General features: G+C 47.8%; 2 protein-coding genes across 3 annotated transcripts in view; both read left to right on the forward strand.

Annotated features, from left to right (window-relative positions):
• CWC25 (CWC25 spliceosome associated protein homolog) overlaps positions 1-8,168 on the forward strand; it is a 19,157-nt gene extending 10,989 nt beyond the window's left edge. The window contains exons 5-10 of the mRNA XM_032279261.1: positions 579-706; positions 1,402-1,465; positions 2,768-2,976; positions 3,361-3,459; positions 6,778-6,939; positions 7,429-8,168. Coding sequence (XP_032135152.1) covers positions 579-706; positions 1,402-1,465; positions 2,768-2,976; positions 3,361-3,459; positions 6,778-6,939; positions 7,429-7,543 — 777 coding nt within the window. The 3' untranslated portion in view covers positions 7,544-8,168. The remainder of the gene's footprint in view (positions 1-578; positions 707-1,401; positions 1,466-2,767; positions 2,977-3,360; positions 3,460-6,777; positions 6,940-7,428) is intronic.
• Positions 8,169-9,639: 1,471 nt separating this feature from the next.
• PIP4K2B (phosphatidylinositol-5-phosphate 4-kinase type 2 beta) overlaps positions 9,640-15,398 on the forward strand; it is a 35,414-nt gene continuing 29,655 nt past the window's right edge. The window contains exons 1-2 of one of the 2 annotated variants that reach the window (XM_032279263.1): positions 10,203-10,339; positions 12,894-13,176. In XM_032279263.1, coding sequence (XP_032135154.1) covers positions 13,102-13,176 — 75 coding nt within the window. In that variant the 5' untranslated portion in view covers positions 10,203-10,339; positions 12,894-13,101. Of the gene's footprint in view, positions 10,340-12,893; positions 13,177-15,398 lie in introns of both variants that reach the window. The other variant, XM_032279262.1, reaches the window with a different exon arrangement.

Below are 15,398 nucleotides of genomic sequence, written 5' to 3' on the forward strand. Positions count from 1 at the left end.
AAAAAAAAAAAAAAAAAAAAAAAAAAAAAAAAGACCCTTCCCCTGGTGTGCTGACAGGCAACCCCTGATAATGCCCTGGACTTCTGCAGACCCCTCAGTAATCTTTTTTTTGAGGCACAGTTTCTTTTTTTTTTTTTTGAAGAGACGGGGTTTCACCATTTTGGCCAGGATCGTCTTGATCTCCTGACCTTGTGATCCACCCGTCTCAGCCTCCCAAAGTGCTGGGATTACAGGTGTGAGCCACTTCTCCTGGCCTAAGAGACAGTTTCATTCTGTTGCCTGTCTGAGTGCAGTGGCATGATTTTGGCCCACTGTAACCTCTGCTTCCCAGTTCAAGTAATTCTCATGTCTCAGCTTCCCAAGTACCTGGGATTACAGGTACCTGCCACCAGGCCCAGTTAATTTTTGTATTTTTAGTAGAATCAGGGTTTCGCCATGTTGGCCAGGCTGGCCTCGAATTCCGGACCTCAAGTGATCTGCTTGCCTTGGCTTCCCAAAGTGCTGGGATTACAGGCATGAGCCACTGTTCCTGGCTGGTCTCAGCAGTCTTGTGTGTTTGTGTTCTCGGCATTTTCCAGTTGCAAATGAGTCTGGAAAAAAAGGAGAAGAAGAAAAAGAAGGAGAAGAAAAAGAAGCACAAGAAACACAAGCACAGAAGCTCGAGTAGCGAACGTTCCAGCAGCGAGGATGAGCACAGTGCGGGAAGGTGAGCATGTGGCGACCAGCCTCCCTCATCGTTGATTCACTTGCTCGTTCACTCATTCATGCCACAGACACGAACACCTGCCCTGTGCTGGGAGCTGCCAGGTACTGAGGTTTTAGTGGCGAACACTCCAACAACATGGGCCCTGTGCCCACAGAGCTTGCCATCTAATGTTGGAGTTCCTTGGAGATGCTAAATATGAGTGGGTCTCTCGGCCATGCTGCTGGAGAGAGACCCCTAATGGTGCTGACTTTAGCCTGGTAGGTCTTAGGTAGACATCCTGGGCGTGATTCTGTTTCCTCACAGCTTAGGATTCCTCCAAGACTGAAGGTGGCTTTCTATAGGCTTTTGTTAATGTACTGATGGCCCATGTGGGCCCATTCTGCATGTCCTCCTGTGGGAGCAGTCAGCTCTGCTGCTGCTGAGTCACTATTCGTCCCTGGAATAGCAGCATGAGGTGAGAGGAGAATGTGTTCAGGCGCTGGGGCTTAGAAGCGAGGCCCAGTTTTTCACAGGAAAAATTTGACTGTGCTGATGCATCTTTCGGCATAGACAGCCCAAATAGAGAAACGTACTACCAAGTAACAGCTAGGAGGTGGAAAGGTCACATTGGAAGCAAGAGGCATGGTTCAGCGTAAGATACTTAAATTGGACCTATGTTTTCTTTTTCAATGAGTGTGTGTATTTTAATCTCTTAGATCTCAAAAGAAGATGGCAAATTCCTCCCCCATTTTGTCCAAAGTGTCTGGATATGGCTTACAGGTAGGGATGTGGGCTCCTTGAAAGTAGTGACTGGAACTGTGGAATGTGCCACTTGGACAACACGGATAGCAGGGAGGGGCAGTGAAGGCTGGGGCTCCTGGGAAACAGGCCCATTTCCTATCCCTGAGCATCTTCTTGTGGCTGACGATCCTCTGAGCAGAGAGACTAGACCACCAATGGGGCATTGAGACATTCTACCCATCCCTCTACAGATAATTTACATGAAATGCACACATTCTAAGTATATAGGTTGAAGAGGTAAATCTGCTGTTTTTTTTTTTTTGTTTGTTTTTTTAAGTATCAGTGCCTCATTATTTTGCTCAGGCTGGTCTCGAACTCCTGAGCTAAAGCAATCTTCCTGAGCAGCTGGAACTACAGGCTCGAGGCACCTGGCTTGCCTTCTGCATTTCTGTTTTGTTTTGTTTTGTTTTGAGATGGAGTTTTGCTTTCGTTACCCACACTGGAGTGCAATGGCACAATATCGGCTCACTGCAACCTCTGCCTCCTGGCTTCAAGCAACCCTCCTGCTTCAGCCTCCTGAGTAGCTGGGATTACAGGCATGTGCCACCATGTCCGGCTAATTTTATATTTTTAGTAGAGACGGGGTTTCTCCATGTTGTTCAGGATGGTCTAGAGGAACTCTTGACCTCAGGTGATCCACCTGCCTTAGCCTCCCAAAGTGCTGGGATTACAGGGGTGAGCAACTGCACCTGGCTGTATTTCTGTGTTTTTAACCTTAGTTCCTGTCCTTCATGCTTCTGACTCTTGCTCTTCCTTAATCTATAGTGAAGAGCCAAACCAGGTATATTCTTATAATTCTTTTTTTTTTTTTTGAGACAGGGTCTTGCTCTTATCTAGGTTGGAGTATAGTTGTGTGATCACAGCTCACTGCTGTCTCTACCTCCTAGGCTCAAGGGGTCCTCCTTTGTCATCTTCCTGGGTAGCTGGGAATACAGGCATGTACCACCATACTCAGCTAATTTTAAAATATTTTGTAGACACAGGGTCTCACTAGTTGCTCTGGGTGTTGTCAAACCCCTGAGCTCAGGAAGTCCTCCTGCTTCCATCTCCCAGAGTGTTGGGATTAAAGGTGTGAGCAACTGCAACTGGCTGTCCATAGATTGTTTTAGAGGATGCTGCAGATAACGTTCCTAAGTTTGTACAGTTCTCTGTGATAATTCTGTGTGATGATATTGGCTTGCCCAGTGAGCTCCTTATATAACATCTCCTGTTTCACTGCATTTTCTCCTGAATAGGTGGATTTTTCCATATGAATAACTTCTCTTTTCCTTAATGATGTAGGTCAGGAACTCTGACCGTAACCACAGACTTCAGGGTCTGACAGCTGAGACAAAGAAAGGGCATGGGATGAAGAACCATTCCAGATCCAGAAGCTCCTCCCACTCACCCCCCAGACATGCCAGCAAGAAGAGCATCAGGGAAGCAGGATCCCGGGACAGGAGGTCTCGATCCCCAGGCAGAAGGTCATGGTCCCCAAGGCCTGGCAAACTGTGAGTGTGGGATTCACTGGGGTATAACCCAAGACTGTGGGGGCCTGGTCCCAGCAGGCATTTATTTGCTTTTGCTTTTGTTGGTATCCGTCCATCGACTTTCCCAGATGTCTTTGCTTTGGTATTTCCTTTACATCATTTTTTTTCCACTTCAATGTAAAGGTCAGGCCTCCAGAGTCACATATCTGTAGGTGTATACCATGCTTTGGGAGCTCTGGGGTGAGTCTGACATCAAACCCTATACCATTGTTTTTCTCACACTTGTGCCCTCTGCTTAGATTATATCTCTGAGACCATTAGCTTATCTTCCATTGTTTGAGGGATTCAGTGTAAGCCCCTGGATTAAAAAGGCTTTTTCCTCTCTGCGCTCTGTGTCTGTTACAGGTACAACTCTAAGGTGAACAGGAGAGAGACAGACCAAACTAGGAGCCCATCACCTAAAAAAGAGGTCTACCAAAGACGACACGCGCCCGGATATACGAGGTGAGGCAGGAACCCAGTTGATTAACTTCACATTCTCTAGGCCTGAATCTAGAATGGGCTCAAACCAGGGCAAATGGATAATGGATCATTACCTCTTTGACAAACCAACTTTTATTTATCTTGCCAACTGTAAGGATCTGCATCCCCTACCCCGGGCCATGTGAAAGCACATTGAAAGGACAAGATAAGGCTGGGCATGGTGGCTTACGCCTGTAATCCCAGCACTTTGGGAGGCCGAGGCAGATGGATCACCTGAGGTCAGGAGTTTGAGACCAGCCTGACCAACATGGTGAAACCCCATCTCTACTAAAAATACAAAATTAGTTGGAGATGGTGGCACATGCCTGTAATCCCATCTATTTGGGTGGCAGAGACAGGAGAATTGCTTGAACCCAGGAGGTGGGGGTTGCAATGAGCCACAATTGTGCCACTGCACTCCAGCCTGGGCAACAGGAACGAAACTCTGTCTCAAAACAAAAGTTTTGTTTTATGCTGTGTCTTCTTTTTCTCTGTGTTCCCTTTTCCATTTGTTTTGGTCTCTGTCTTTCATGTTAGAGGCTTTCCTGAACTGTCTGGTGGCATTTCACAGTCTCTTCACATTTAAGAGTGAGACATTGAAAAGCTCAATGCAGTATATGTATTGTCAGGGCTTGTTTATTGGTAGGTGGTTGGGTTCCAACTGGTTTTTAGCTGGGGGACACTCATTCATTAATATCTTTGATTAATATCTTCTTGTTAAAGAATCAATAAATTTCTCCAGAAAAAAACCCTCTGGTCGCTGGACTTAGGACTATAAATTTGGCTGCTGGTGTTTGGAGAGAGCGCACAGATCCCAGTAGGATCTGGGAGTCTCAGTATTGAGTATATGGACTTGTACTTCATTCCTTGTTTGCAGTCTGGTGGCCCTTCCAGCTTTCTCTGCTGTGCCTGGTGCCTTTGCATCTTCTGATCTCCTGTCTGGTTCAGTTTCCCCGCAGGGTAAACCACAGGCTCTCCTGTACATTTTTGGGAGAGTGATCCCACGTTATGCATGAGGACCCAGGGGTGTCCTAGTTGCTCCCTATGCAGATTTTAAATGCGTCCTTTTGTTTTCAGCCCTATGCTTTGTCAGCATCCTCTGAAGTGCTCTGTGCCTGAAGTCCCTGAGCCTTTCCGGGATTTTGCATTGTGAACCCACTTGCTTCTCATCAGTTTAGGGCACTCTGGGTTCAGTTTCTTCTAATCTGTTGAAGTAGTCACCACTCCTTTGTCCACTTTCATCTTCCAGCAGTTTGTTCACATCTCTTATTCATGATATCTCCTCTTGCATTCTCTCTGTTTATTTTTGAGACAGGGTCTCACTCTGTTGCCCAGGCTAGAGTGTGTAGCATGATCAGGGCTCACTGCAGCCTCAACTTCCCACCTCAGATGATTCTCCCACCTCAGCATCCTGAGTAGCTGGAACTACAGGTGTGCACCACCACACCAGGCTAATTTTTTTGTATTTTGTATAGAAATGGGGTTTTGTCATGTTGCCCAGGCTGGTCTTGAACTCCTAGGCTCAAGCAATCTGCCTGTCTAGGCCTCTCACAGTATTAGGATTACAGATGTGAGCCACTGTACCTGGGTTTACGTTTTATTTAGTGGAGTTTTTTTTTTTTTTTTTTTTTTTTTTAGGAATTGCAGTCATTTCCCTGTAAACTACATAGCAGGTTTTAATATTTTAGTTTTGTTTCTCAAAATGGGCTCTTGTTCTCTTACTGGACTTCAGGAATTATTTTTCCTCTTAAAGGGGGACCTGCATATCACATCCATTTGGGTATCAGTGGATTTGGATGTCTGTCATTGTTAGACAGTGACTAATTGGTTCATCACCTCCTTTTCTTTTCCTTTTTTTTTTTTTTTTTTGAGATGAAGTCTAACTCTATTGCCTAGGCTGGAGTACAGTGGCATGATCTCGGCTCACTGCAACCTCTACCTCCTGGGTTCAAGTGATTCTCCTGCTTCAGCCTTCCAAGTAACTGGGATTATAGGTGCCTGCCACCACGCCCAGCTAATTTTTGTATTTTAGTAGAGACAGGGGTTTCACCATGTTGGCCAGGATGGTTTCGAACTCCTGGAGTCAAATGATCCACGCGCCTCAGCCTCCCAAAGTGCTGGGATTACAGATGTGAGCCACCGTGCCCAGCCACCTCCTTTTTTTTGCTCTAATTTCATTTGCAGTGAGTGTTAGGGAAGAACATCTACCTATTTATCATTTTCTTTCTTTTTCTTTTTTTTTTGAGATGGAGTCTCGCTCTGTTTCCCAGGCGGGAGTGCAGTGGCACAATCTTGGCTCACTGCAACCTCAACCTCCCAGGTTCAAGCAATTCTCTTGCCTCAGCCTCCTGAGTAGCTGGGATTCCAGGTGCTAATTTTTACATTTTTAGTAGAGACAGGGTTTCACCATGTTGGCCAGGCTGGTCCAGAACTCCTGACCTCAAATGATCCACCCACCTCAGCCTCCCAAAGTGCTGGGTGGGACTATAGGCGTGAGCCAGCATGCCTGGCCCTATTTATTATTTCTTATTTATTTATTTGTTTTTGAGATGAAGTCTTGCTCTGTCACCCAGGCTGTAGTGCAATGGCGTGATCTTGGCTCACTGCAACCTCTGCCTCCCAGGTTCGAGTGATTCTCCTGCCTCAGCCTCTTGAGTAGCTGGGATTATAGGCACCTACCACCACGCCTGGCTAATTTTTGTATTTTTAGTAGAGACAGGGTTTTACCATGTTGGTCAGGCTGGTCTTGAACCACTGACCTCAGGTGATCCACCCGCCTCGGCCTCTCAAAGTGCTGGGATTACAGGCATGTGCCACTGTGCAGACTTATTATTTTCTGAGGCTAAGTTATTCCTCAGCTTCTGGCTTCTAGCTTAGTCCTAAATAAGTGTATTTATGGGCTGTGTCATGAATTTCTAGTCTCCAATGGGTAGTTAGATGGTAGATGTTAACAGTTACATGGATAACCTAGTCCTCTGTTCTGTAACTTGTTGAGGAAACCATTGGGGTACAATTACTACAGGTTTAGTTTCCCAGTGAGTTCCCAGCTTATTCATATTTCAGAATAATCACTCTAGATATTAATGAGTGAGATTATGGAATTCTTTACTAAAAGCTTTTGAAATTTGGAGGAAACCACCTGACCAGGACGTTAGAAGGGAACCCAGGCTGGCCTTACACTTAGAGAGAGCAGTGAACTGGAGAGTTTGGGGTCCTACCTGGCTTCTGTGCTTCTTGTCCTGCTTCTGGTTTTTTTTTTTGCTGGGAGAGACCTGATCAGATGGTTTCTGTGCTCAACAGAAAACTCTCCGCAGAGGAATTAGAGCGAAAACGGCAAGAGATGATGGAAAATGCCAAATGGCGGGAGGAGGAGAGACTGAACATCCTCAAGAGGCACGCTAAGGATGAGGAACGGGAGCAGAGGCTGGAGAAGCTGGACTCCCGGGATGGGAAGTTCATCCAGTGAGTGTCTCTCCCTCCTGCCGGGAGCTTTCACGGGGATGGTCTTAAGATGACAGGCTGGCAGCTGGTTCACCAGTGTTTCTGTGTCTGCCCATGGAGCACAGCCTTCAGACCACCGTTGCTACTTACTACTCCCTGTTTCTGACCACACGGTGGGGTGTTTTTCATTCGAGGGGAGGAGAAGTGAACTGGTATCTTCTAAATCATTGAAATTCCTTGACCTTCCTTTTAAATAAGAATTCATGGCCCAGGAAGCCTTTTTCCAATGAGGCTTTGATTTATTTTCCAAAAGAGATACATTTTCTCTTATGGACACTGGCTTAAAAACATTTGGTTCCAGGTGGATTCACTCGAAAGTTATCTATGGGGGCTTAAAAGAGGTTGTGTATCTTCAGCTGCTCTGTGGCTAACAACCCATTTCTTCCAAAGCTGCCGGAATAGTTGACTGAAAATGTTTTTGACCTCCATCTGCCTGTCTTCTCTTCCTAGCCGCATGAAGCTGGAGAGTGCATCTACTTCCTCCCTGGAGGACCGGGTGAAGCGGAATATCTACTCTATTCAGAGAACTTCTGTAGCTCTGGAGAAGAACTTTATGAAAAGATGAAAACTGTCCCCTCTCTTACTGGTTTTCCTGCATTTTCCAGGGAAGCTACTGACCCCTTAATTCTCTTTATAAGAGTTTAACTGACTTCTTTCACAGATGTCAAACCACCACTGTTCAAAGTGACCCTGTTCCATCAAGTCCTGAAACAGCTCACTTCCTTTGAGAGCCAGGGTGATGTGCTTTGTGGGACACTCAGTAACTTTGGGTTTTGACTGTTTTTAACGGGTGGGCACTGGACCATCTTGGTGGAAGTGCTTGTTCTGCTCTGGAAGGCTGTTCCCTGGGGTTGTGATGTTGATCATGCCGCTTCCCTCTTACCTGTGCCAACAGACCTATTCCACTGCCTCAGTGTAGACCAGGCCTTTCAGAAACCAGTATCATGTCACCCAGATAGATTGTGCTTACAGAGACAAATGAACATTTACTTGATTTAGAAGATAATGTGGCACAATGATGTCAGGTGAGGGAAAAGCCAAGGGAGTGACAGAATCTAGAAAATCAAACAATACAAAAAGCTCTGAATGAACTGTTAGCCACTTGATCTTTGGATGTAAAAGTGTAATGTGTATATGTACAAATGTATAATTTCTACATGCTTTTAAAAAAGGTTAGCTTTGTGAGAATACCCTGTTTGGTAAATGACTTTACTCTGTAATAGAAACACATTGGGCTGGGCACGGTGACTCACGCCTGTAATCCCAGCACTTTGGAAGGCCGACGAGGGCGGATCACAAGGTCAGGAAATCGAGACCATCCTGGCCAAATGGTGAAAACGCATCTTTACTAAAAATACAAAAATTAGCCGGGCATGGCGGCGTTCACCTGTAGTCCCAGCTACTTGGGAGGCTGAGGCAGGAGAATCATTTGAACCCCGGGGGGGCACAGGCTGCGATGAGTGGAGATCGAGCCACTGCACTTCAGCCTGGCAATGAGCAAGACTCCGTCTCAAAAAAAAAAAAAAAAAAAACGCATTGAACTTTGATGGCAAGTAATACAATAAGCATTTTTAAGCATTTTTCTCTCTGAGTCCGGCTGGTTTAGGAGGAGCCTGGGTTTATCAACAGGGTCTAGAGCATCTATCCTTTTCCACTGCTTGTAGTCTCCAATGTAGGCAGTGTAAAGGTATAGTAAAATGCTTTTAGGAGTCAGGACCAAATTGCCAATATGCCCCATGGCTCCGAAAGGAAAATAAAATGGAAGGTTATTTCAAGGCTTCGTTTCGTATCGTGTAGTAATCTTACTACAATGATAGATTTTCAGGAGGTTTGCTAGACTTTTTCAGTCAGGTACTAAAACAAACCCTCAAGGGGCCACTTGCCTGTCTTTACTTCTTTTCCCTTCTCTGTTCTTTCACCAGAAGCCCTCATTTGACCAGTGAACTCCTAGGTCCTCTTGACCCCCACACTACCTGGGCACTTTCCTTGTTCTGCTCATTACTAATTCTGCTTAAAATGTATTTGGTTTTCCATTTTTGAACACTTATGATGCCAGGCATTGTAATGCTCGAAACCCGATCTTTCCCTAGAGAACGTAACATAAGTTTTTATTCATTTAATCACCTCATCATGCTTCCCTATGCCGGGGTTATGTTTATTAATTGGTAATAAAGGCTACGTTTATTTTTGTAACTGTTTAAAGAGAGACCACCTGCGGAGTACCGTGTTTACGAATTCCCACACAGAAAGAACAATGTTGACCTGTGATTTGTGTCGAATATATGGAGAACACTCATCCGAGAATTATGTAACAAAGCGTGGGGCAGTTTACTCAAAGATTTTACGAAAGGAGTCAGAGAGTAAGAAGACTAGTGGGATAGGTGACTGAAGGTGCTGGCAGCCTCTGAGCTCTGACCCTTTGCCGGGAGACCTGGCAGCAGGTGGGTGGGCGCGGGGCCCATTCATAAAACCCAGGTTCTCGGCCTGTTCCTCTCATTGGCCCTGGGGGAGAGGGGGCGTGCCCCGCGGGTGGAGCGCGCCCGGAGCCCCGGGGAGTGGGCAGATCCACGCCTGGGTGGAGCGAGGGGGCGTTCCTTGGCTTTCCAGGCTGGACTTCCTCTCCCCCGGGGTGGGCATGGTACGACCCGCCCTCCTCGCATTCCCGCCCCTCCTTCCCTTCCGGAGCTGTGGCGCCGCCGCCATCTTGGCATTCGGGTTGAGAGAAAGAGCCAAATCCTGGCTTTGCGGGGCCCGGGTGGGGAGCCCCTCCCGCGGTTCACAGCGACGCCTGCCCAACCCTCCTCCTCTTCCCGCTCCGGCGCGGTTCGGAAGCCAGGCGGGTTCCTGTCAGGCCCGGGGAGGAGGGGCGGGCGGGGCGACCGCTGCCTCCCCGGGACGGGCCGAACCACGCGGGCGGGGAGGACGGGGCCTGGGGACCGCTGGGCGGTGGCACGCCCAGGGGCGGAGCGGGGTGCGGAGCAGGCCGCGGAGCGGGCCGGCCGGCTCCCCGGGGCGGGGCGGGAGGGCGGGGCGTGGGGCGGACGGAACCACCGGGGCGGGGTGGGGAGGTAACGGGACGGGCGCGACCATGGCGCGGTGAGGGAGCGGGGGTGGGGATCGGTCCGGGGGAGGCCTGGGGCCGCTGGCTTGTGCGCTGTCTCCGTCGCCCCCCCCTTTCGCCGCCGCCGCCGCCGCCCCGGGCATGTCGTCCAACTGCACCAGCACCACGGCGGTGGCGGTGGCGCCGCTCAGCGCCAGCAAGACCAAGACCAAGAAGAAGCATTTCGTGTGCCAGAAAGTGAAGCTATTCCGGGCCAGCGAGCCGATCCTCAGCGTCCTGATGTGGGGGGTGAACCACACGGTAACCAGCTCCCGCGCGCCCCTCCAAGCGCAGCCCCGCGCGCTCCCACGCCCCCCGCAGCCCTGGGCCCTCGCTCCGCAGGCCGTGCTGGTGACGCCTGCCACCCCTCGCCAAGCCACTTGCACGCCCACCCCACCCTTGCACGCCTTTCGGCCCCGTGTGCGCTCCCCGCACGCCACACGAGGCCTAGTGTCTGTGGTCTGCTGTCGCCACGACCCCTTCCCTCCAGCCCCTCTGGCTTCCTGCGTGTGGCGAGCTCGCTTGGGGCAGCCCCAGGAGCGCAGAGGCAAGGCCTGGGTGCAGTGGAGTCGCTTTCACCCCTGCTCCTTCTCCTCCTCTCCCCTCATCCTATTTGTTGCATGTGTATTTCCCCTTGTACCTTATAGCCGGCTGCCAGCTCTCTGTCCAGTTGGCAGGGCAAGTGGCAGTGGCCTGCCCGAATAGTCCTCTCTTTCTGATCGTGTGGTTGGTGTGGCTTCTCAAATTTTCCCATCCTCCAGGCCTCCTTATCCTTGGATGTAGAACTCCACCCTGGGTTTCCTTTTTTCCTCTTGAACAAGATGTATCAACTGGAGAAGCATAGGCTCCCTTGAACTAGACGCTTCACCCGGCTGTCTCTGGGTTAGGGAGAAGAGAATGGTTATTAACCATTTGAGAGAATAGGATGCCTGATTATAAGGAGGGACTATTCATAGTAGAAATAATATGTCTTCCCATAGTTTTCGAAAGTGATCATTTCAAAGATTGTTGACTTAATCTGTTGTATGGCCTGAAGGTTGTGATGATGCATAGTGTTATGTTCCTAGATGTGAGAGATAGGTCCCCTGGGTCCTTAGAGTGACTAGAGATTGTTCAACAGCCTCTGCCAGGAAGTTAGATCCTGACAGTGTTTGAGCTGTAAGACTCTGTTTATGTGCTGTGTGTTTACGGTCTTTCTTTTTCCTCTTCCAGCCACTTGCCCCTTGCCTTCTGACCATTTGTTTATCTGTCCTCACACTAGGAATGAGCAGAGGAAGTAAAAGGACCTGAAACACCAATTTCACTAACTAGAATTTTGGAATGAGGAGGATCAAGCTTGGATTTCAATTCTTTAGTTTCCCTTGTGAGCACTTGAAATTGCTCCCAAGACCAAGCGATGACAGAGAGGGCCAGCAAGACTTTGCATTGCTTTGGCAGAGGAGCTGAAGGTGCCTTTGGGTGGAGATCGATGAACCGTAATCCGAGCTAGGGTTTTAGATCTTGACCTGTCATTTAGAAAAGTGCACGTGTAAATTGAGGTCTCTGGTTTCTTGGTCTTGGGCTGGTTACTGTTTTCATGGTCATCACTGGTGTTAGTGAGGGTCCTGCTGGGATAGGGGGTACCACTGGTTTAATGCCCAGACCTTTAGGAGCTGCTTCAGGCCGGCAGTCCAGCAGAGTTTGTTACTGGAGCTTCCTGCTGCCCCACGGGTCATCTGACAACATTTCCAGGGAAACCAGGTCATCAGAATATGAACCCCATGTCCCTTTCTGGAAGTCAGTCCTTGATTTTGTTCTGCATCCTGCTCCTCACTGTAGCAGGCCTCTCTCTACCAGTTCTCTTTCTCACTGAAAGCAGCCTGTCTGTAGAGAACTGGTAGAGGCCTGAGAGTCAGGAGTATTACAGCCAGCAATGAGGAACCTTGGGTCCCTTATTTTACACATGAAGAGAAGGAGGCCTTTGGTGGAGGATTAGCTTGCCTGTGGTCACAGCAAGAGATGCAGCTCATTGTCTAGCACCATGGAGCTGTATCAGCCAATAGTGGTGTCTGAGTGGCTGGTCTTGTTTTCTTTGCCTCCTGTTGTTTGTCCTCTCTCTCAGCCAAGTCTCAGGATAGATGGGAAGTATAGTCCGGTGAGAGGTGAACGTATGCTCTGGATTATATGCCTGTGCATGTCAGGTCCTGGGAGTGTGTATGATGCATGGTGTTCCAATAGGCAGGCATGAGTCTGTCCGGATGTGGGTATGAAGCTTCTCAATAGCTGACGGATAGGTATCTGTGAGTCGTACTCTATTGGACAAAGTGGTCACCTTTTTTCTTGGCTAACTAAGTTGAAAGTTTAAGGGCTAGTTGGAAAGGCATTGACTTTAAGTAAGATCCATGCTTCTGGACATAATAAACAGGTACCTTCCCACCACTGCCCTGGGCAGGCAAAGCTTCAGAGGTGACTAGTCCTAAGTTTTATTGCTTCATCCTAGTCTGCAGTAAGGTCTAGTACTTCAGTGTCCCCATTTGGGAATTGGAGACGTCTGCCCAGAAGAGTGTAATCTGCATTTGTCTAAGGGATCAGGACCACATTGCTCTTGGTGGACTGCTGCACTTTTTTCGGAGATTCCCTTCCTTCAAAAAAAGCCTGCTTTCTAACATTTTTTCACCTGAGATTTCAATATCACCTTTTCTTTAGTTTCTCACCTGTTTAGGCATTTAGGTATGCTAGTCTATGGTTAATGGTGTATCACATAGGAAGGATGGATATGTCTTTATCTACAGCAAAAGTTAGTTACCCTTTCATGAGGTGATTGGTTTACTTCTAGGTGGAAAAAGAGAGGACTTTGAACTTGGTGTTGTCATAGGAGCTGCTATCATGGACAAGATCCCATGGATTTTGTGGAGGAAGAATGTGCAGAAAACAAGGAGAAAAATCAGAAGACTTTGCACCTGTCAGGGAAGAACTAGTGAAGAGAGAAAACCAGTGTTTTAGTGGATGAAATACAGTTCCAAGGGTTTGGAATTAGGGAAGAGATGGCCTCAGAGAGGAGCATGGAGACCATGGGAGGTAGACCTGGCTTGATACTTGTTGGCTGTTTTAGGAAACAGGTACGTGTAGAGGCTTACCATGGGGATCAGAGGAGCAGGAGCAGTTGTTGGTAACCCTGTATTTAACCATTTGAGAAACTGCCAGACTGTTCTCTAAAGTGGCTGTACCATTTTCCCTGTCTACCAGCATGTATGAGTTCCAGTATCTCTACATCCTTGTCAACACTTGTTACTGTCTTTTTTATTAAAGCCATTCTGTTGGGTGTGAAATGGTATCTCTTTGTGATTTTGATTTGCATTTCTGTGATAGCTAATGATGTTTAGCATCCTTTCATGTATTTATTGGCCATTTGTACATTTTCTTTCTTTTTTTTTTTTTCTTGAGACAGAGTCTAGATCTGTGGCCTAGGCTGGAGTGCAGTGGTGCGATCTCAGTTCACTGCAACCTCTGCCTCCTGGGTTCAAGTGATTCTCCTGCCTCAGCCTCCCTAGTAGCTGGGTTTGCATGTGCCCACCACCACACCAGGCTCATTTTTGTATTTTTAGTAGACACAGGGTTTTGCCATGTTGGCCAGGCCAGCTTTGAACTCCTGGCTTCAAGCACTCCCCCAACCTGGGCCTCCCAAAGTGCTGGGATTACAGGCGTGTGCCACTGTGCCTGGCCTCAGATCTCTAGAGCGTATTCATCTCACTTGACTGAAACTCTATGCCTACTGATTAATTCCCCATTTCCCCATCCCCAGACCCTGGTAACCACCATTCCACTCTTTGTTTCTATGAATTTGACTGTTTTGATACCTCATATAAGGAGAATCATGCAGTATATGTCTTTCTGCGACTAGCTGATCTCACTTAGTGTAATGTTTTCAAGGTTTGTGCATGTTACATATTGCAGAATTTCTTTCTTTTATTAAGGCTGAATAGTATTCTGATATATAGATATGTGTGTATATATATATATATATATATATATACATATATATGCCACATTTTCTTTATCGTCTGTTGGTGGATTTGTTTCCACATCTTAGCCCTTGTGAATAGTGCTGGAGTATATATAGTTTTAGCTCTTACATTGAAGTCTGTCATCCATTTTGAATTCACTTTTGGGTATGATGTGAGGGACAGATTTATTCTTTAATCTGCTCAGTTCCTTACCTACATTCCACCCCAGTTTTTTTTTTTTTTTTTTTTTTAAAGATAGGGTTTCACCATGATGGCCAGGCTGGACTTGAACTCCTGACCTCAGGTGATCCACCCACCTCGGCCTCCCAAAGTGCTAGGATTACAGGTGTGAGCCACCACACCTGGCCTCCACCCCAGTTCTGTCCATACATTTTCCCTCCCTCCCTCCCTTCCTTCTCTCCTTCCTTCCTTCCCTTCTTCCCTCCTTCTTCCTTCTTTCTTCCCTCCTTCTTCCTTCTTTCTTCCTCCTTTCTTTTTTTTGAGGCAGGGTCTCACGCCCTTGCCCAGGCTGAAGTGCAGTGGCATGATCACGGCTCACTGAAGCCTCTACCTCTCCACGCTCAGGTGATTCTTTTGCTTTAGCCACCCGAGTAGTGGAACTACAGGTGCATGCCACCACACCTGGCTAATTTTTGTATTTTTTGAAGAGATGGTATGTTGCCCAGCCTGGTCTCCAACTCCTGGAGGCCTCAAGCGATTTGCCTGCCTTGGTCTCCCAGAGTGCTAGGATTACAGGTGTGAGCCACTGACCTCCTTTACCTGTCTTTTCTTTGGCCTGATGCTTTAAAAATCTTCAGAGTGGCTGGGCACAGTAGCTCACGCCTGTAATCCCAGCATTTTGGGAGGCTGAGGCAGGCAGATCACCTGAGGTCAGGAGTTCAAGACCAGCCTGGCCAACATGGTGAAACCCTGTCTCTACTAAAAACAAAATTAGCTGGGCATGATGGTGGGCTCCTGTAATCCCAGCTACTTAGGAGGCTGAGGCAGGAGAATTACTTGAAGTCAGGAGGTGAAAGTTGCAGTGAGCCAAGATCGTGCCATTGCTCTCCAGCCTGGGCAACAGAGTGAGACTCCATCTCAAAAAGAAAAAAAAAAAAAAAAATCCTTAGGGAACATTCCTGCTCAGGCCTTTGAATGAAGTTTCCTTCAGTAGGCCTTCCTACCTCACAGGGAACAGTGGGACTCAAAAGGCAGGAGAAGGCAAAACCAAGATGTGAAAAGGAGTAAACACGGATAGATTTATTGGCTCCTGTGGCCCTCTCTTTCCTCACTAGAGTGGCAGTTCTTGTTTTGGACCGCCTCGGTCCTGTGAGTGT

This window comes from Sapajus apella, unplaced genomic scaffold (assembly GCF_009761245.1).
Source record: "Sapajus apella isolate SASKATOON/1434 unplaced genomic scaffold, GSC_monkey_1.0 scaffold12, whole genome shotgun sequence".
In the NCBI taxonomy this organism is placed as follows: Eukaryota; Metazoa; Chordata; class Mammalia; order Primates; family Cebidae; genus Sapajus; species Sapajus apella.